We start from the raw sequence: 18,454 nt of genomic DNA, 5'->3' as shown, positions 1-18,454 counted from the left end.
CAGCGTCTGGGGCCGGGTCGGTGGAAAAGCGGCCGATCCGCTGACCCAACCCTCCCGCCGGGTCCCACGGAGGAGGAGCCTGGATGTTCCATTTCTTTAAAAACCTCCGTGTTCCGCTTCAGGTCCGAGTCAGGAACTCTTCTCTCCCATATTCAGGTGGCACTTCCGCACTCAGAAATGGCCCTAGGGCTGTTCCGTATCTGTAGTTCTAATCAATTTATTTATTTACTTTACCAGGCGCTTAGGTGAAGGGTTTAGGTAAAACCACAAGAGGGCGCTACAAACCGTATACGTGCTTTTATTTTGACACGCACAGAATTTGGCGTCGGACGCAGAAGTGCGTGCGCTTATTTTGAAAAAAAGGAAAAAACTGTGCACCGGAAAAGGTGTTGAGGCAGTCAGTGGCGCTAATTGGATCACATTTTTTAATGCAGGCAAAATCCTGAGACCATATTATATATGGTGAATACTATTTCCTCTTCTGCACTGGGCTGAGCTTTTACTGATTTAAAGGTTGAACAATTGCTAATCCTTGATGGCTGTTCGGAGAAAAATGTAATTTATGGCATCATTTGTTTTTTGGGGTGTTAGAAACCTTTTGTAATATGCTGAATATTTGAAAACGCCACTGCATAATACAAGAGAACAAATCCTGGTGTCTTCAGAAGAGTATGAAAATGGCAAAATTTAACAAAACTTAGTTTAAACCTTTGACAGGTTATATCTATCATCCAGTTAAGTGTGTATTTTCTTAGGTGTAACGTTTGCCATGGTTTGCCTCTTCTCAAGCAGAAAACTAATAAATTACTGTATAAAACACAAATCCAGAAGGGCCAACGAGATGACACAGATTGGGATAGAATACAAGTTTATCAACAAAGTGTAATGGTAACTAAATGTAAAATGGTTTGAACCGTTAAGTATAAAGTTTGGACCTTATGATAGAATCACAGGACTATCTTTTTCCATGTGCCCCTTTTGAAATTTTAGCATCTGCCCTTCTAAAGCTCTCTGCACGAACCCTGCACAGGACATATACCAGATCAGTTTCACATAGTACTTGCACCTATGGTTAAGATAATGTAATAATTTCTAGCCCCAGTTTCAGTTTTACCAAACCAAGAAAACATTTTTTTATTATAACTTACAGAAATTTGTTCTCCAACTTAAAAAACATAGTGTCCAAAGGACCAAACTCCGCAAATAGTTTTTCCTTCTGTAATTAAGGCACTTTTATGTGCTGCAGTCATTTGAAGCTTTATGGCCGAACAACCTGCAAAAAATACACAACTTCTGATGCAAACAATTACCAGAACTTGAGATCCAGAATTGATTGAGTTTAATAGATTTTTCGCCTTCCAGTATAATCAGGAGTCATATAAAAGCTGTTTCACATATTTTTACAGTACATAATTAAAGTAAAAAAGAAACATTTGTACTTGATACAGTAATTAAAGGCAGTTATTAAATCATTTATGCACATACAAACAACTAGTGGACTTTTTGGAATCACTCATTAAACACTAAAATGTGACTAAGCTAATTGATGAGCTACTTTTAACCAGAGAAAACCAGACTGACGAGTTTTATATGGTGAATTGACAGGAAACAGAGATGATCCTATGAGTCAGAGTCGTCTTCCTCCTCATCGTAGTGGCGGTTCCTCTTGATTATATCCTCTGCACTCAGCTCCTCAGCGTCACTTCCCTCTTTGTCTTCCTCCCAGAATCCCACATCCTGAGAGGTGCGGTTCTGTTTCGGCTGCAGAGGTGGAGAAGGGGACGGTGAGATGTCTGGAGAGATGCTCCTCAGAGAGCCTTGCTCCACAGCCATCTTGTCTGCTCCCGCTGATGCATCTTCTTCCTCTACTTGATCGTCTCTTTCTTCCTCCTGCTTGAGCACCGTGGCCACGTCCTCCTCTGAGCTGCTTGCACGTGCTGCGTCTTCACTAGCTACCTGAGCAACCTTCTCTTTCTTCTCCTGCTGCTGCTCTGCTTTGGTTTCATTCTGTGATTTTTCAGAGGGGTTTCTTTCTTCAAATGATGTTCTCCATTCCAGTAGGGACTTGAGAGGCCGACGAGGCTCCCTGGGCGCCAGACTGGGTGCAGGGGTGGGTTTACCTGCGATGGTAAAAGGCCGAGTGCGCTCCTTCATGGAGGAGCTCCTCCTCAGGCCCTTCAGTTCGACCCGATCTGAGCTCTGGAAGGATGATGGTGCCTCTCCCTCTGGGGGCCACTTGGCTCTCCAGGGCTTGCTGGAGGTCGCTCCCTCTGTGACTGGACTGAGCGCTGCAGTCCCTGATTGGCCCTCACCAGCCGGAGGAGGCCAAGCGATCCTCAGCTTCCGTGTCTCAGCTGGCCGCTCTGCAGACTTAGGCTTCTCACTGGAGCTGACGTGCGTCTGCCCATGTGTCTCCATTAAGGCGGTCATGTCTGTGACCTTGACCTGTGGGGACATTTCCTCAGTCGGGGTCAGAGGTTTGTCTGACTTACTCTTAGCCGGAGGCTTCACCTCCATTGGCTCCTCTGCTTCTTTGGGCTTCACTGCCTCTTCACCTTCTTCTCCCTCCGTGCGAGGTTCCCACAGCTCCTTGTGCGGGCGATGGCCGAAGCCTTCGTCATAGTTGCCTTTTGCTTTGAACAGCTGGCTGAAATGGGGCTTGCAGTAGACTTTACCATGCAGAGAGGCATAGTTCCCAAGACTAAAAACAGAGAGGAGCAAAGATATTATTTTGCCTCAGGAGGAGATTATAGATTCTTTGACAAATGTTTGCTGTCTGTGGTTTTTCAGCAGCCACCCACTGAGAAGAGTGCTCACGGATTTCATTAAGAATATACTTGGCAGCAGGAGACTAACCTGAGTGTTGTGCTGCAGTGAACGCAGCGGAAGCAGCTTTTGTGGTAGACATGCTTCTGAGACACCAGCCTCTCCAGGGGGTACACAGTCTTCGAACAAGCGAAGCACTCCTCCCTCGCCGGTGGGCAGAACTTCTACATAGACAAATATTTACACATTCATTCATAATCAAAAGAGGTTGAAATGGGATTTCTACTGATGACTCGTGCATGTCTTGTGATTGTCGTGGTGAATGACTCACCCTTGATACTTTGGACGGCTCGCTGTTTTCACCTAAAATACACAAATGCAGAAAATGTAATACTGTTGATTTGAATAAGATGTACTGAAAAGGGCAGTCACATCCAACCAAATCTCATTCTAGATGCCAAAGTAAATTGGGTAAATTAATGGTTTAATACATTTTCTCTTTCACATTTCATTACAAGTTAAACTGCATATATAATGTTAATGTGCAACATAATTGTCCTTCAATTTACCACTTAGACTCACCATTGCAATCAGGTGCAGATACCAGTTTCTGAGGTGCAGAAGCATTTGGAGCAGGCACCTCTTTGGTCACACCCTGAAGAAAACACATAAAAGTAACACAACCTTTGAGTTAACTGACTGTGCAATAATAAAGCATTGTGTTTCTCGATTTCTGGAGTAGAAGGGGAGCAACAGTAGATATTCAGTTACATTAGCAGATCGAGTATTACAGGAAAATACAAAAATCATTAGTGCACAATGTTGTCCATAGCTTTTCTTTTGTGAAGGATTTGGTCAAAGTTCACTTAAAACCCTGATTTAATTTAAAGCCTGAAGCTAAAACAATGTTAAGTTCTATTGCGAATGAGCATATACCAGAAGTATGTTGTCTACTGTAAAGATAACAGGTCATTTTTGGGACATCACTTACAGCTACTTACAGTTTATAAGGGCTACTTCTTAATGCATACTGAATACAGAGTATGTATGTTTTAGCTTTAGCCACTGCTTTGGTTTAAAACTGATGATGTGACACCAGTGGTGGTAAATTTTGATACAACAGAGGGAAATAATCAGACAGTCACCCTGATGAAGGCCAGTGTGCCACAATGAGTAGCTGCATTTTCTGCATCATCTTTACCATGCATTAGCCACACTTAAAAAAGCATTTTAATTGTCCATAGCAAGAGTGCTTGTTTATTTCCTTTTTAATATATAATATTTTTGACTTCAGTTCCTTCTGTATGAACTCACAGGTCGTGCGGGGCCTTGTTTAGCAGCAGCAGCCTGGTACTTTGCCATCTTCTCCCTCAGGGAAGGCGCCTCTAGCACTCTGTCAGTCACAGAAAGGCCTGAGGCAGAAGAAGAGATCCCACTTATGATTTCATTATGTTGCAGAAACTCAAACAATGACTCATCACTTTAATGTCACATTCAGGATCCAATAGACATTCATTTATGAGATGAAAGTTAGAGGGGATTAATTGAAGTTCATGAATGTTGTCACTCCATCAACATGAACCTCAAGTCAGCAGATAGTGTGTGCATGCGTGTGTTTCTGTACCGCTACGCTGCTCCATGTCGTCTGATGAAGAACTGCGTCGAGTTGTCCTGCTGACCTGCAAGAGTAAAATGATTGGTGGGATCAGAGGGTCAGTTTGTTAAATCTATCGACAATACATGTTGGCAGATGTCAAGTTAACCACTGAAAATACCTGTTTATTCATAACATTTATTAAAAGTAATTTTTTGACTCTGTATTAAACAGATACCTTAGGAAGATCCTTGTGCTTGAAAGTAGGAAAGAAGAAGTGTGGGTTTTCCCTAGGTATGCATGTTGTTCCCATATCAGCATATATACACGATGACTCCAAAATCTGTATGTTAGGCACTGCCTGAACTGTTTCCTAAGCATTACTTGGGAATAATACATCAGAGCTGATGTAGAAGCATCCCACACAGCTCAGCCGAGGAGCATGAACAATGATAGGGAGTGGTCGTGCTCTCGTACATTCACACAGCTAAATCAGAAACTGTGCTCAGCATTAAATAAACCAGAATTTCAGCTACAGAAGCAAGATGTAAGCAGAGTAATGTTTTCTCCACTCCACCATTTAAAGCCTGCTAGTAACTAGAGTGCAGAGAATTGACCCGGACAGACACCAACATGCCTTTGACCTGCAGTCATGAGAACCAAATCATTTCCATTGAATTTTATGGAAAAGAGCGAGCTACATACAGTATGTGTGTGCGAGCACGTATCCCACGTGTCACCAACCCTAATGAGTAAAGCAGACAGTTTGTCTCTGCAGTTATCCTGTACAAACATGGGCCAATTAAAACAACCCCTTTCTTCAGGCTGCTTCACTGGAGCCGTGGGGTCCTGTTGTGCCACCATCTTCCTCAGCCAATAGTTATAAACCTCAGAAACTTGCCTGTAAATTTTCACCAGAACATTTTCACTTCTTCTTCCCAAGTGGTGACGTTACATGCCTACTCCTTCTACTAAGAACAACTTGAATCTGAATTTACTGCTGTTGCACGATATAACACACACAAAAAAACACAGTAAAACTAAAAGCCAGGGCTGTTGGACAACACACACACACACGCTCATGCACACGCACGTGCACACAGTTGCTAATGAAAAGGGAGATAAAGACAGTTGCTCTGGAGAGGTGATCCTCTGAAGAATGAAACAGCCCTAGGTCAGGAATGTCCCTACATTCCTCTGTTGGGGAAGGTGAAGAGTGGAGTGCTTGTTGTTTTGGGCAGAGAGGGATGAAAACACACACACACACAGAAAGAGAAGACAGGAGCGTGTGGGGGAGAAATGGAAAACTGTGTATGAAGGACAAGTCTTGAAGACAGCTATGCTCAGAAATGAGTATTTCTGCACAGACAGCAGGGGGAGAGGACCTTTGATGTGGTTTAGCTACTGCTAAGTTGAATGGGAAACCCATTATGGTCAACTTATTTCTTTTTGCTACGTGTACACTCATGACATTTACAAAGCTTATAGTTACAAGGTATGGTAGCAATTAGCTCTATAAATTACAATCAAAGTGGTTTTTCCTCCAAAGATGCATATTAATGGTGGCCACATTGTGATTTTAGGTTATGCAACATGGAGTCAGCCACATGCAAAAAAACATTCTGAGTTTGTTCCCAAGAGGTTTTCTGAGAATACAGCTTTTTTTAAGACCGATAGACATAAGAACAATAAATCCCGACATCAACATTGTGGTTACTGTTAATTCCTGGGAAACTGATGCAGAGCCAATAGATTCACAGCTGTCAAAGTGGTGGAGAAAAAAAAACTTGAGTTGTGTCTGGAATATGAACAAAGAGAGAACTTTGATGGCAGTTTTCAAATGTAGTTATCAATATATTGAAGGAACCTTAAACCCTCCCTGTCTTCCTCAAACTGTGGCTCAAATGCACGGGATGAAAATCTACCAAATGAGAAAGTGACGCTCCTCTGCACCAAATCTGTCTATAATTGTCTTCAATATCATTTATTGATGGAAAGATAATTTCACATGAGCCTATTGTTTTACCTTTGCTGTGGCGTCCTCTCCCCTCTCAAACTTCATCTTCAGGTTGTTCAGTGGCACTCTGGGTTTTTCATAGAAGGCACAGGGGCTGGTTGGAACTTGCTCGTCAAGCTTTTCAGGTCTGTCGCTACGTGTCACCTCATCCCTGTCCATTCCTCTCTGTTCTTCAGCCTTGGTTGCTTCTGGAGCTGCTGAGGGCTTCTGGGCACGACTGACTGTAAATCCCCCTTTCTGAGGTGTCACCAGGCCAGGGCTCTTTAATGGAGGGGGGTTCTCGCTGACGGAAGGAGGCCTGGCGAGGGCAGGGGGCCGACAGCGAGAGCTGAATTCGCTTGAAGGTGGACCGGATGAAGGTTTGTTGCGGTCGACGTTCTCCGTTACCTCCCAGCGCTTCTTCAGAGCACTGAGGTTGCCTAAACGCAGGGAGGGTGTTGAGCTCTCAAAAGCCTGTGAGGAAGAAAACTAAAAGTTAAACTGTGAGCATGCAAAACACTTAAATTGAAAATGACACTTAAAATGAAAATGACATCATAAATACAGTGTATCAAACCGCGTCAATGATAATTCAGCACAATGGACTAAAGGAAATGCCAGAGTCTGAACCAGGCTCCACTGACAGATTAGGTGAACAGCTGTTCAAAGCTGCTCCAGGAAATAGATGTTTTTGCTGCGGCTGCTAAATGCAACGACCGGCTCGAGACAGAGAGAGCAGGGCTGAGCATGCAGCTACATTTATCAGCTGCATTCCTTTCTACACGACAACTTTACCTTTTCACAGAAAAAAAACACTGTGGAGGGTTCAGTTCACTACTTAGCCATTCATGACAAAACATGTTGAGCAGAAAACAGAACAACAGGAGGATCACTGCTGCATTGCGTGACCAGCAGGAACTTCCTTAATTATAAAAGAGGAATGACACACTACAGAAAGCGGATCTGGACATAAGAATAATTCGCCGTTACATTCGTTAAATAATGAATTAAGAGAATATATTAGTCAGTTTAGCCCATTGCAGGCAGGCTTCCTGGTTGAGTTGAAGTTAGAAAGTAACACTTAAATACTAATACATTTTAAACCTAATTTAAACACGGTTAGACATAAGAAACAAATACAATCAGTTGGTGACAAAACATGTAACATGATGTATTAGTACATCAAAAACTTGAAATGTATTTTGTACATCTAAATATACGTTATATTGATGAGCAAACAGACAAAAAAGAAATAGAGCAAAGAAAAAAATGAGAACATCAGCCAAAAGGCCTGAACAAAAAACCCTAAGTGGGCAAAATAGGAGAAACAATTACTGTCTTTGTGACGCAACTCCAGAGTAGACACAAAGAACTGGACAGTGCCGAAGATTGTTCCTCGTTTAAGCAATGAGAAATAAAAACCTCAGAGAATGTGAAGGATCGGCCGAACGAGGTGTAACCACAAGTCAAAAGTGAGAGTCCTGGGCTGGTCCTCCTCTACAGGTCGGTGTGCTGAGAGGCAGTGAGAGGTAGAGTCTCCCAGATGTTAGCAGCCAAACTACATCTGCTTGTTAGAGTTAGCCCAACCCCTTTAACACCAGCAAAAGTGAATGAGAGACAGAGAGAGAGTCAGAAAACCCAGGAAACCAGAGCAGGAAATGATACATTCAGGGAAAAGTTAACTCTTTGTTCGCTGGGTCAGCTCTGACATTTTTCCACTCTTGGATCATTGCTGACGATCATGAAACTTAACACTGGATCCACAAAGCACTGATCTGTGCAGAAGTTGTAGATCAGAAAAAAACAGGACAAGATGAAAGACAAATACTGTGAGAATAAAGGACAAACAAAACCGATTCAAAGGAGTTTTTACAGATTTTAAAAGAAATCTCAGAGAGAGCGAGAGGTTCTGGCTCAACAAAACAGACTAAAATGACAGATCATCAGTCAGGGCTGTGTCAGAGAAGACACAACACACAATATCATCAATATCAGTTTAGCTTAGTGGCCGGAGATTTCTGGGCTTTAAAACTACTAAAAATATCTACACGATTTATAATAGATGCAACTGCATTATACGAGCTGAACATGTTGACAGTAACACTGATGCATTGATGCAGGCAGTAATGACTGAACAATGTTAAAGCATGAATCCTCCTCTACAAATCATTGAACGATTTTTCTAACATAGTCCTTCACCACATGAACTAAACTGCTCCTTAAAAGACAGACCTGCTGAGCTTTTCTTAATCACTAGTTGGATAAACTGTGATAGCTGAGTCTGCTCTGAGTCACACTAAGTCAAGACTGTCAGCAGATTCTAGGGTTGAGGGAGGAGCCTGCACCAAGAAACATATCCTCACATCGATGGGACTTGCAATGAGTTTGAATTGTAACTTGCTTTAAAATCAGGTGCCTACATCGAATGAAAATTACAGCGGAAAATGAGGTAAAAACACAAAATGCAACACAAAGTAAATTTAACTGAATTGAAATGGCAAAAAGAAATTCAACTTATTATGATAATTAATTAACAAACATATTGACAGATGGCCATCACATGTTACCATAATGCCAATCTTATTAACTCATTGTCATACACACGTTTGTACTTATATCTTAATGAGGACACTTATTGGCATTATACATTCCCTACTTACCCTAACCTTAACCAGCCAAACTAAATGCCTTACACTGACCTAAACCTTATTTTAACCCTAACTCTAACACCAAGTCTTAACCCTCAAACAGCCTGTTGAAAATGGGGTCTGTGCTTAAAACGGTCCTCACAAAGATATAAGTACAGGAACGCACACACACACACACACACACATTTAGACAGACAGATGGTCTTTCATTCAGGGTTATCCTCAAATGTTTCAACTTAACTTCTGTTTCCCTGTAAAAGTGTAACATCTGATCATATTAACACAAAGTTCCTGAAAATGATTACAAACTATGAGATATCATATTAAAAAGTAAATTTGTATTAAAAATGAAACTTAACAACTTGAATTTGCCCTCATGGCAGTTTTCTGTGAAGCTCTTCAGTCAAAACCTCTTTTGCTTAAATACTGACTGAAAGGGAGAAATGCAGAAACTTTACTTTAACAAACCATATCACGCATCTACAGGACAAAAAACAAAGCCTTCTTGTCATTACCAGCCAGACCATTAAACAAAGACTGAAGAAGCCAACTTTTCTTTTAGAGCTGCTGGCTCTCACACACTGGTGAACAATCACAATGTTACACACAAGCACAGCAACATTACCTTGTATTTCTTCATGGTATTAGCTGATCAGTAATTCTATTAATCTCTATCCAGGTTTATTTATCAATCTTGCACACGACAAAGCAGCTAACCTACAGTTGGAACCACAGAGACTATTGCGAGGGGATTACACTGAAGAGGGATTATGGGTTTGATAGTCTGCCGACTGCAACAAGTGGCCAATGAGAGGTCAGCCAGGACAAGACATTTGGCCCAGACACTGTGTTGGCATGGTGAGTCTCCCTGTCTCTCAGTGTGTGTGTATGCGTGTATGCGTGTGTTCCTGATCTCAACATGTTGTAATTAGTTTAGCAACTCCAGTAGCGACTACTGAGCAAATGAAGCAACACATGCATCACACTCACTCGTCATTTCATCATTTACTTCGCAGGGAGACTTATCAAATTGTTGTATGTCAATGATGTCTCATAGATTGAAAACTGTGAATAACAATTGAATTATTCATGTATCTACAAGACCATTTCATATTTAGAAACCTCAAACAGCTGCACATTACATTTTCAGGATCACAAAGTTTGAGAAGATGTCTCTAAACTGAGGTCAGTGGAAAATAAAGTGTGTCTTACTTCCTGCACATAACAAATACTTACTGCTTTTTTCTTCTCTGCAGTCTCCACAGCAGCTCTCTGATACCTGAGAGAGAAAGAAACAATGCTGACCTCTAGTGACTCAAAACAGATAAGAACATTTCTACTTTTTTTTAAATGCCATATTTCATGGTTCTAGACACAAATGCAGAGCTTTTACCATGAATGTATAACCGCTAGAAATGTTGAATTCTAGATTGTGTTCTATTCTATCTAGCAGCAGTGCAGTGTTTTTGGAATGGTTTTAATTTCTTACTACTTTTTGTTGGTTGTTTTTTAAGTTAAATTAAAAAAAGAACATTTAAAACAAGCACTGTGTCAAAGAAAAGATCATAAAATACAGATATTATTTGTTTTCAATTTCTATACATTGGCTGAGTCATTGGAAATGATAACTTGTTTTCTGGCTGCAGTCTGTAGCTAGCAGGGCTGGCATTGTGGTTAAAAATGTCATAAAGATAAAAAATGTCATTCAATATCAATAATGATCATGATTCATGTCACGTTATTATTTATTTAAAGTTTAAAGACTCAATTTTTGCTCCTTAGTGAGGGCTGTGGTTTTAAACTCTGCTCTATATGAGCAGAGAACAACAAACACTTGATGAACAGTAAAACATTTCAACAAATTGAAGTAGATCAATTAAAGGTTATACCTCCTCACCTGTACATTGCATAATCATAAAGTATATAAATATATCCTTATTCTGTACCTTGACAAATCCCTGTAGCTCAATTTAGTCCTAAATAGAACCAGTATATATTGTGTCCAAAGTATTTAAAGTATGATGGAACTGAAAATGCATTAAGAGTATGAGCTAGTTGGCTAAACACAATAGCTTTATTACCTCGACCAAGGATGTTGTGTTTCCCCTCTGTCTGTTTGCTTGTTCGTCGGTTAGTACGTTTGTTTATTAGCAACTTATCCAATAACTACTGATCAGATTTCCATGAAACTCGGTGGAAGGATGGGACATGGGCAAAGAAAGCTCATTACATTTTGGTGAATTTTTTTACTTTCTTTAACATTGTGAGATGTGTAAGGTATGTGTACTACTCAGTGCAACTCTAGTCTCGCAATGTATTTAGCATTAATTCCTTGTATAACAGACAGTTTCACGAATAGATATTAACATAGAACATTCACTTAAACCAGGTGTTACTCACTTGGAAAACCGCTCGGCGATGGCGTTGTTTTTTCCTCGGCCACTGACCAATGACAGCTCCTTTGCAGTGATGCGCACGGACTGCGTCACCCATGACCGTCGACTGAATGGACCACTTTCCATATCTGCTAGCTTCCCAAGTATCTGAAACACAAACACACCCACTGTAAGCGATATGTGTACAACACCTGTTATTCTCCACTTTGAAATCAACCCCCACCCATTTACTCTGACAAAACCTTCAGAAGACTGCAACCTGTCATCTACCAGCTATTTCTTGCCAATGGAAACCAACTTGGTGACACTTATGTGTGCTAACGATAGACAATACTTACACAGACAAAGAAGCCCTTGTTCAAATGGATAAACAGGAAACCTATCGTAACACTTACAGACTCTTCAGGAGGTCAGTGCCAGAGTCCAGGTCTACTCAGTGAGATCACTGATTTACAAATTTATAACACACCCCCTGTCAGTTTATCTCTTGTCACTCTCCAAGTACCTGACGTATACCAAATAGTATGTGCATGAACATACTGTATTTGTGTTCATGCAGTTATGCACACAAGACCAGCGTGTTCAAACCTGTGCTGAAGTTTGTTCCGCTTCACTGCAAACCACTGAGCTGAGTGTGAGCACACTATAATCATTCACAGACGACCAAAGAGTTTCACAACACGAACATCATATTTAATAAACTTGACTCAAAGAAACATTTAAATTAGTGCTTCTGAGACATGATGATTCACATCCTGTGTCTGGAAGATTATTACGTCAGGGCATGAATCCCTCAGAAGTTCTCAGTCAGTTATGACCGGTTGTTGAAATTAAGGCTGATTACAGCTGATAGACCTGCAATCATTCCTCTTGCCATGTCTGCTTTTTCACTCAGGTGCTTCAATTACATCATCCCTAGGACGCAGAGGGATACTGGTGGAAAGTAGTGTGAGGACTTTGGACTGAACTGAATTTCAACATAATCCAGATTATAAACACAGATCACAGATCAGTCAAATACAAACTACATTTCTGACTGTATTACCTGCAGATTTACAGAATTAGATTATTACAATAGTTAACTACATATTGGGTATTCACATATATAATAATATGGAATTACTTTCAGTTGTTGTTGCACTGGTGTTAGTGTTTTTTTTAGATGAGCACAGGCAAAGGCTAACCAAATAAAACCACACATTTGACACAACACAATAGGTCCAAGTAGCCTGAGGCTAATTACTGTTGCTACAGGTTTTGAAGCCGACAGGCAAGTTAGTTCACCTTGTCAATTATCAGTTGTGTGTTGTTCTATGTGAATAGGTGCCTTGGTTGAAGCCTAACAACACTGTAACTTGATGGACATGCTGTAAATACAATTTATTAGTTGGCTCCTCCTTTTTACCCTGTGTCAGTGCTTTCTATGGAAGGTTGGAGCCGATCCCAATGCACAAAAGTCAGTGTCACACCCTGGACAGGTCACTACTGCGTCAATGGCAAAACAAAGGTAAACTGAGTTTCGCATCGCCATTACACCTGTTTTGCATATCCTCAGACCACCAACAGTTGAAGGTAAATGCCCCTGGCAAAAACTATGAGGGTTGAGAATAACACTCAAAAGTCCGGCTCACAACAACGGGACAAAGAAACTAGCTGATGTAACCAGAGACATTATCTGAAAATCAGCAACACACAACAGGAAATCTCACTCATGTACAAAGATAAAATAGGGCGGGGCCATAGCTTGATTTACCTGTGTGTGAAATCATTCTTAATGCTTCACATTTATTTCAGACTTTCGACCTGGTTTGGAAATCTGATATTAACCGAACACAATTGTCTTTACATTATTGTAGAGGGAACAAATGTTACCAGGTTAGACCACCATCACGGTCTACGACATGTATGTCATGACATGTTAAGGTACCCATATAGCCCATGTGGAAAAAACATTACAAGCCCAACATAAGACAGATAAGCAATAACCGATAATTTATTTTGTTCTGTTTTATATGGCACAATAACTGTCATTAATCAGAGGTAATGAAGGGAGGAAAACGTAATCACCACAATCTTATTGGTTTAGACAGGGAGTGAAGTTGAAATCGTTATCGGCCATCTGAAATATGAGCTTTTGAAATCTGATCATCGAAGCGTCATCATTTAGTTTGATCTCCATTACTGGTGTGTCAGCGAAAAGTGAACAGCGAACTTTAAACCCTCACTTTAATGCAAGTCCTGCTAGACTACAAGTTACCACAACATGGCTGGAAACTGGGTGACTCATCAGGAAGGAGGAAGCCTCATAATTGATTCAAACCCAAGAAGCAAATAATCACTCCAAACAAAAGCAAATAAAAGTTGTTAACACGCAGATGGCTGAGCTTGAACTGGAGACTCGATACTGCAGCAAAGGGACAGGACTCGGAACAAGACTCTGCCAAGGAGCCGACAGGTTACTTGAGGACTTTTAATTACAGGTGTACAACACTGTATTTGATTGGTTTAGAGAAAAGAAACCAAACTATAGGATCACACATTTACTTTCAAATTCGCCTCTGTTCAAAGTGAATTCTGTTGTGACTCCTGGTTCCACAGAGACAACAGGAGCTGAGGACAAAGTCAGCAGCAGAGAGTAGGACATCGATTTGTCCCAAAGAGACACAGAGTTCTCCTCGCACCGGGACTCACGTGTGCGTTAGCCCAACTAAAGCAACACTTTCAAATCAAACAAACCACGAACTCGTTTAACTTTTGACAAACAACATTATTTCTGGTATTTTTCAAATAAGGTTAGCTGGAGTCATTTGCGCTGGTTCTTACCTGGTCTCACTTCCGCTGAGTCGCTCCCTGTGCGGACACCTGACACTCACTGCGTCACCGCCCGCTGTGTGTGCCACCTGCACCCGAGGGGGCGGGGCGGCCGCCAAGGTGCGAGGGGAGTGGACGAGGCAGGTCATGTGATTTCATGGGCCAATGACCTCAGGGTATTACGTTACCCCCCCCTTCCCACCTGTGAAAATGTGTGGGTGTGTGTCTGCGTGCTTGTGTGTGTTTGTTCAGGTACTTATATCTTTGTGAGGACCATGTTAAGCATAGACCATACAGAGTAAGGTCATTTTTTTAAAGTGAGGACATTTTGACTGGTCCTTCTTTTTTAAAGGGATGTTTTAAAGGGGTAAGACTTGGTTTTAGGGTTAGGGTGGGGCGTTCAGTTTGGATGGTTAAGGTTAGGTTAAGGGGCTACGGAATGGATTTGGATGGCCAATTAGTGTCCTCACTAAGATAGAAGTACAGACGTGTGTGTGTGTGTGTGTGTTGGTGAGCACACCTCCCTTCCAACAAAATTCCTCAGAACAACAGACAATACCTACTCACTTTGCTCATAGGTGTGTGTGTGTGTGTGTGTGTGTGTGTGTGTGTGTGTGTGTGTATATATATATTTGTGAGTAGTTGTAAAAGTACCTTTTCTACCAAGGGTGCTCTCAAGTTAATCTGTTTTATTGGTACATATCACATACCAGAGGGCTTCAAATTAAAAAAACATAATAACCTCTAAAGTTTAGGAGGAAATACTCTGTAATGATGTCACATATGATATGTCTGATACACGTAATAATTACAAAATGTCAATTTAATTTTTTTTAATACAATGGAAAGTTTGTATTCTTCTATATAAATGAATAAAAACAACAACAACAAAAACAGATTCTGTACAGTATTTGTACCAGATTATTTTTCAGGGGAAAGAGGGAAGTAGACCAAAAGAAAGGAGACAGACATTTTAACAACTCAGGGGTCTGACACTTGGACCTGCCTCATGCCACTAATGCCAAACCACATGACAAGTGGCATCTGTGGTGCTTTGTGGCATAGTTGCAAATCTTAGCTTGGTAAGTTTGTATAACTGGACAATTTCCAACAATAACACCTAGCAGCATTTGCTGTAGCTGGAAATAAAATTTAAAAAAGGTTATCCCGGGGCATGGTACATTCAATGTTTGCGTTGCATTTGTCTTCTAAATAAGACCAGCAGGATGGAGTAATGAAAATGCCGCTCATGAGACAGCGTAGGCAGGCGTCTGACCTGCTGGCGAGACCTTGAACATGGCGGAGTGTGTTTTCTCGGACGGCCCCAGGCTCTGGCGGTGAAGTGAACTAATCGCTCTGAACTATTGCCAAGAGCAGTGTTTAAGTCAGTAACAGTATGCTTCAGGAATGAGTTTTTCAAATTCAAGGTTTCACTGTTAGGCCCCAGCTGACCAAGAGACTACACATTTATCAAGTTTTCTGCTAAACTAAATGTAAGAATATCCTTGTCATGTTGATACACTTAAAGTGGCATTTATGGTTTTATTGACTGATATTTCCATTACGAAAATTAGGCTTATATGTAGATATACTTTTTAGATAAATAATGTATATATTTTAGACCTACTCAGACTGAAAAGGCCCTTTTAGAAAGATTATTCTATCGCAAGAATCAAGAATTTCTCAGTTATCCCCATTGGGAGCTACTTGTCATACAGTCAGTAATTCCACAACCCTAAGACAAACATGAATGAACAATAGAAGCCAACAGCATTTGCTTTTTATTCTTTAAAAAGCAAAAAAGACTAAATCTTTTGAATAAGGGTATGAGTCGATCTGAGTTTTGTTCTTGGTTTCCTAGCAACAGGGTTTCATGATTTATGCCAACAGACATTGTATTTATTGATTTGTTTCATAATTAATGATTATGAGGATGATGTTTGGAGATTTATGAGTCCAAACTCTCAATTAAAACCCGGTTTAGTGTTTATAATGGAGGGTAGTGAATAGGCAGGGCCAACCACATTTTAATCTTAAGCACAATAAAATACACTCCCAGTTTATTAGGAACACCTCACTGTGATGCAGCTGAGCTGTTTTGTATTCTATAGAGAGGTGTGCCTGTTGTTTGGAACAACCCTTATTAATTTGAAGTGGGTAGACAAAATAGTAAGAATACCTGTTCACATGTATACTTCAACAGCACCACAGACAACATCATCCAAAATGAGGGTACAGATGAATCAATACCTTTTTAGTAAAGTTTCAACAAAGACTGAACAAGATAAATTATGAATGGAGAATATATTGCAACACGGTCAATACTGAAACAAAAACAATGTTATGAGCTGAAAATGTTTGTCAATTGTGAGTGGTAGATTGATTTATATGTGTCATGATTATTTGGAAAATGAAAAGTAGAAAAACAGAACACCAGATTATCAATAACAATACTAAACAAATCCTGAAGTTTCTTTCCCAAAAATGTAGTAATAAAGAGGAAAATATGATTCATTCCCCGCCTCCTCTTATCCACATAATTGACACAACTTGTTGTCCTAAGTGATGTTTTTATATTAACCAACTTCAAGGGCCGGGAGAAGGATTCTTTGTCTCAACTGTTCACTAAAGACCTTTGACTCCTCGATACCTTCTGGCTGCAACATAAGATTCAATGCCAAAAGTGAGCTTGATTTCAATATATGTTTGTAAGTTTGGTTTTAACACAATGTCTTTGTATAGGTTTGAAGAACTAACGACATTAGGCAAATAAACCTATTTCCGAGCACACAAAGGAGGATTTCTCTCAATAAAACCCAAGGCTAACAACAGGTATCATTTCCAAAATTTCTGTCTGTATGTGGCTCGCATATCTCAAGGACCATTCATCATATTGGCTTTACTCTTAGTATTTGTATGGTAAAGGGCCTGAGGATGTGCAGTGTTGAATTTGATGTGATTTAGACACATGATAAGTTTAATGATGAGTCACTTCGAATAAACAGACAACCAGCGCTCTGTGGCAGGGGGACAAGTGATATTGTTGATCACGACAATGGCGAGACAGTATAATCTCCAGTTCGGGTTCTTTGTACTGAGTCGAGCTTCATCGAAGGTTGATATAGCAGGTGAACAGCTCCTTGTTCTCCGGTGGCATGGCTTCAGGGTTCTATGGACTGAGTCACTTTTACGGTTTCAGAAAGAAAGCTGCAACAAGCATCACCACAGGCCAAGCAAACAGCCCATTTCCAAACAGGCATGTTTAGAATGGCCACCGCACTTGTGTCTGATTAATGGGGATCACTTAAAGGTACAGTGTGTGGAATTGAGTGAGATCTAGTGGTGCAGTTGCGTGCTGCAGCTAAACAGCCCTCATCTCACCCTCCCCTTCCAAACATGAAATATAATCTGTGGTAGACTTCAGTTAGTTTGTCCAGTTTGGGCTACTGTAAAAAAAAAAATGGCAGCCTCTGTAGAGAGGACCCTCTCCCCAGGTAAACATAACAAATTTAAATGAAAAGGACTCATTCTAGAATAAAGAAAATAACAATTCGTACAATTTAAATGAAACACACTATTGAAAACATCACAAGGATTATTTTATATTCAATTTCTGCCAATCCATCCCTTTCACCTAAAGGGGTGGATTAAATCCTACCCACTGGACCTTTAATAAAGAGAGTGCTTGTTGTCTGGTTTCAGGCAAACATGCAAACGAAGCCAGACACAGGAAAAAGAGAAGATGCACAGTGCAGAGTCAAATGAATAATGACGTTATCCCCCAGTTTAACAGCAGCTTGTCAGGAGCTCTATCATGTAATTTATCATATTGGAATTTAAAACAATGAAGTGGCTGCAATCAGATCAATCACATGATTAGATAATTGTTATTTATCAAGGTGGGTTGCGAGCACCACACTGTTAACACGTCCATGATGTGCACGTCCCCGTTGTCTGTCATTGTGAGTGCCCACTCCTTCCGCTTCATCTCTTCAGTCGTCGTCAAACTGCGAGAGGCCAGCGCCGCTGCAAACATCCACATCCCATTCAAGTGGGTGTAAACCAGTACAGCAGCCCGCACATGGATTAACAACAATATATATATTTTCCCCTCGTCTTCGCTCCATCTGTGTTTCCCGGGGTGCAGACAGCCGAGGATGAGCCCTTCCTCTCTGCTGCTGCTGCTGCTGCCGTGTGGGGGGGTGGGGGGAGTGGGCTACATCCTGTGGCGTTTCCTGTGTTT

At 40.9% G+C, this 18,454-nt stretch overlaps 1 protein-coding gene across 1 annotated transcript; it reads right to left on the bottom strand.

Annotated features, from left to right (window-relative positions):
- Positions 1-1,324: 1,324 nt before the first annotated feature.
- LOC132999358 (LIM domain and actin-binding protein 1-like) lies at positions 1,325-14,313 on the bottom strand. The gene is made up of 10 exons (XM_061069014.1): positions 14,224-14,313; positions 11,405-11,547; positions 10,241-10,283; positions 6,387-6,830; positions 4,391-4,445; positions 4,081-4,178; positions 3,349-3,421; positions 3,098-3,129; positions 2,857-2,990; positions 1,325-2,701 (listed from the first exon to the last, which is right to left on the bottom strand). The coding sequence occupies exons 2-10, from the start codon at positions 11,524-11,526 to the stop codon at positions 1,621-1,623; spliced, it is 2,082 nt and encodes a 693-aa protein (XP_060924997.1). The 5' UTR covers positions 11,527-11,547; positions 14,224-14,313; the 3' UTR covers positions 1,325-1,620.
- Positions 14,314-18,454: the final 4,141 nt, after the last annotated feature.

The sequence above is a fragment of the Limanda limanda genome, chromosome 4, assembly GCF_963576545.1.
Source record: "Limanda limanda chromosome 4, fLimLim1.1, whole genome shotgun sequence".
Classification (NCBI taxonomy): Eukaryota; Metazoa; Chordata; class Actinopteri; order Pleuronectiformes; family Pleuronectidae; genus Limanda; species Limanda limanda.
Note: the sequence above shows the minus strand (reverse complement) of the source record. Positions and strands in the feature narration are given on the sequence as shown.

What these genes read in the sequence shown, in the direction of transcription:
- LOC132999358 (XM_061069014.1), bottom strand. Translation starts at nt 11,526, where the DNA reads ATGGAAAGTGGTCCATTCAGTCGACGGTCATGGGTGACGCAGTCCGTG. An exon ending in AACAAGGCCCCGCACGACCT is followed by an intron (nt 3,422 to 4,080) that starts GTGAGTTCATAC and finishes TGTTTTCTTCAG; the next exon opens with GGTGTGACCAAAGAGGTGCC. An exon ending in AGCCGTCCAAAGTATCAAGG is followed by an intron (nt 2,991 to 3,097) that starts GTGAGTCATTCA and finishes TTGTCTATGTAG; the next exon opens with AAGTTCTGCCCACCGGCGAG.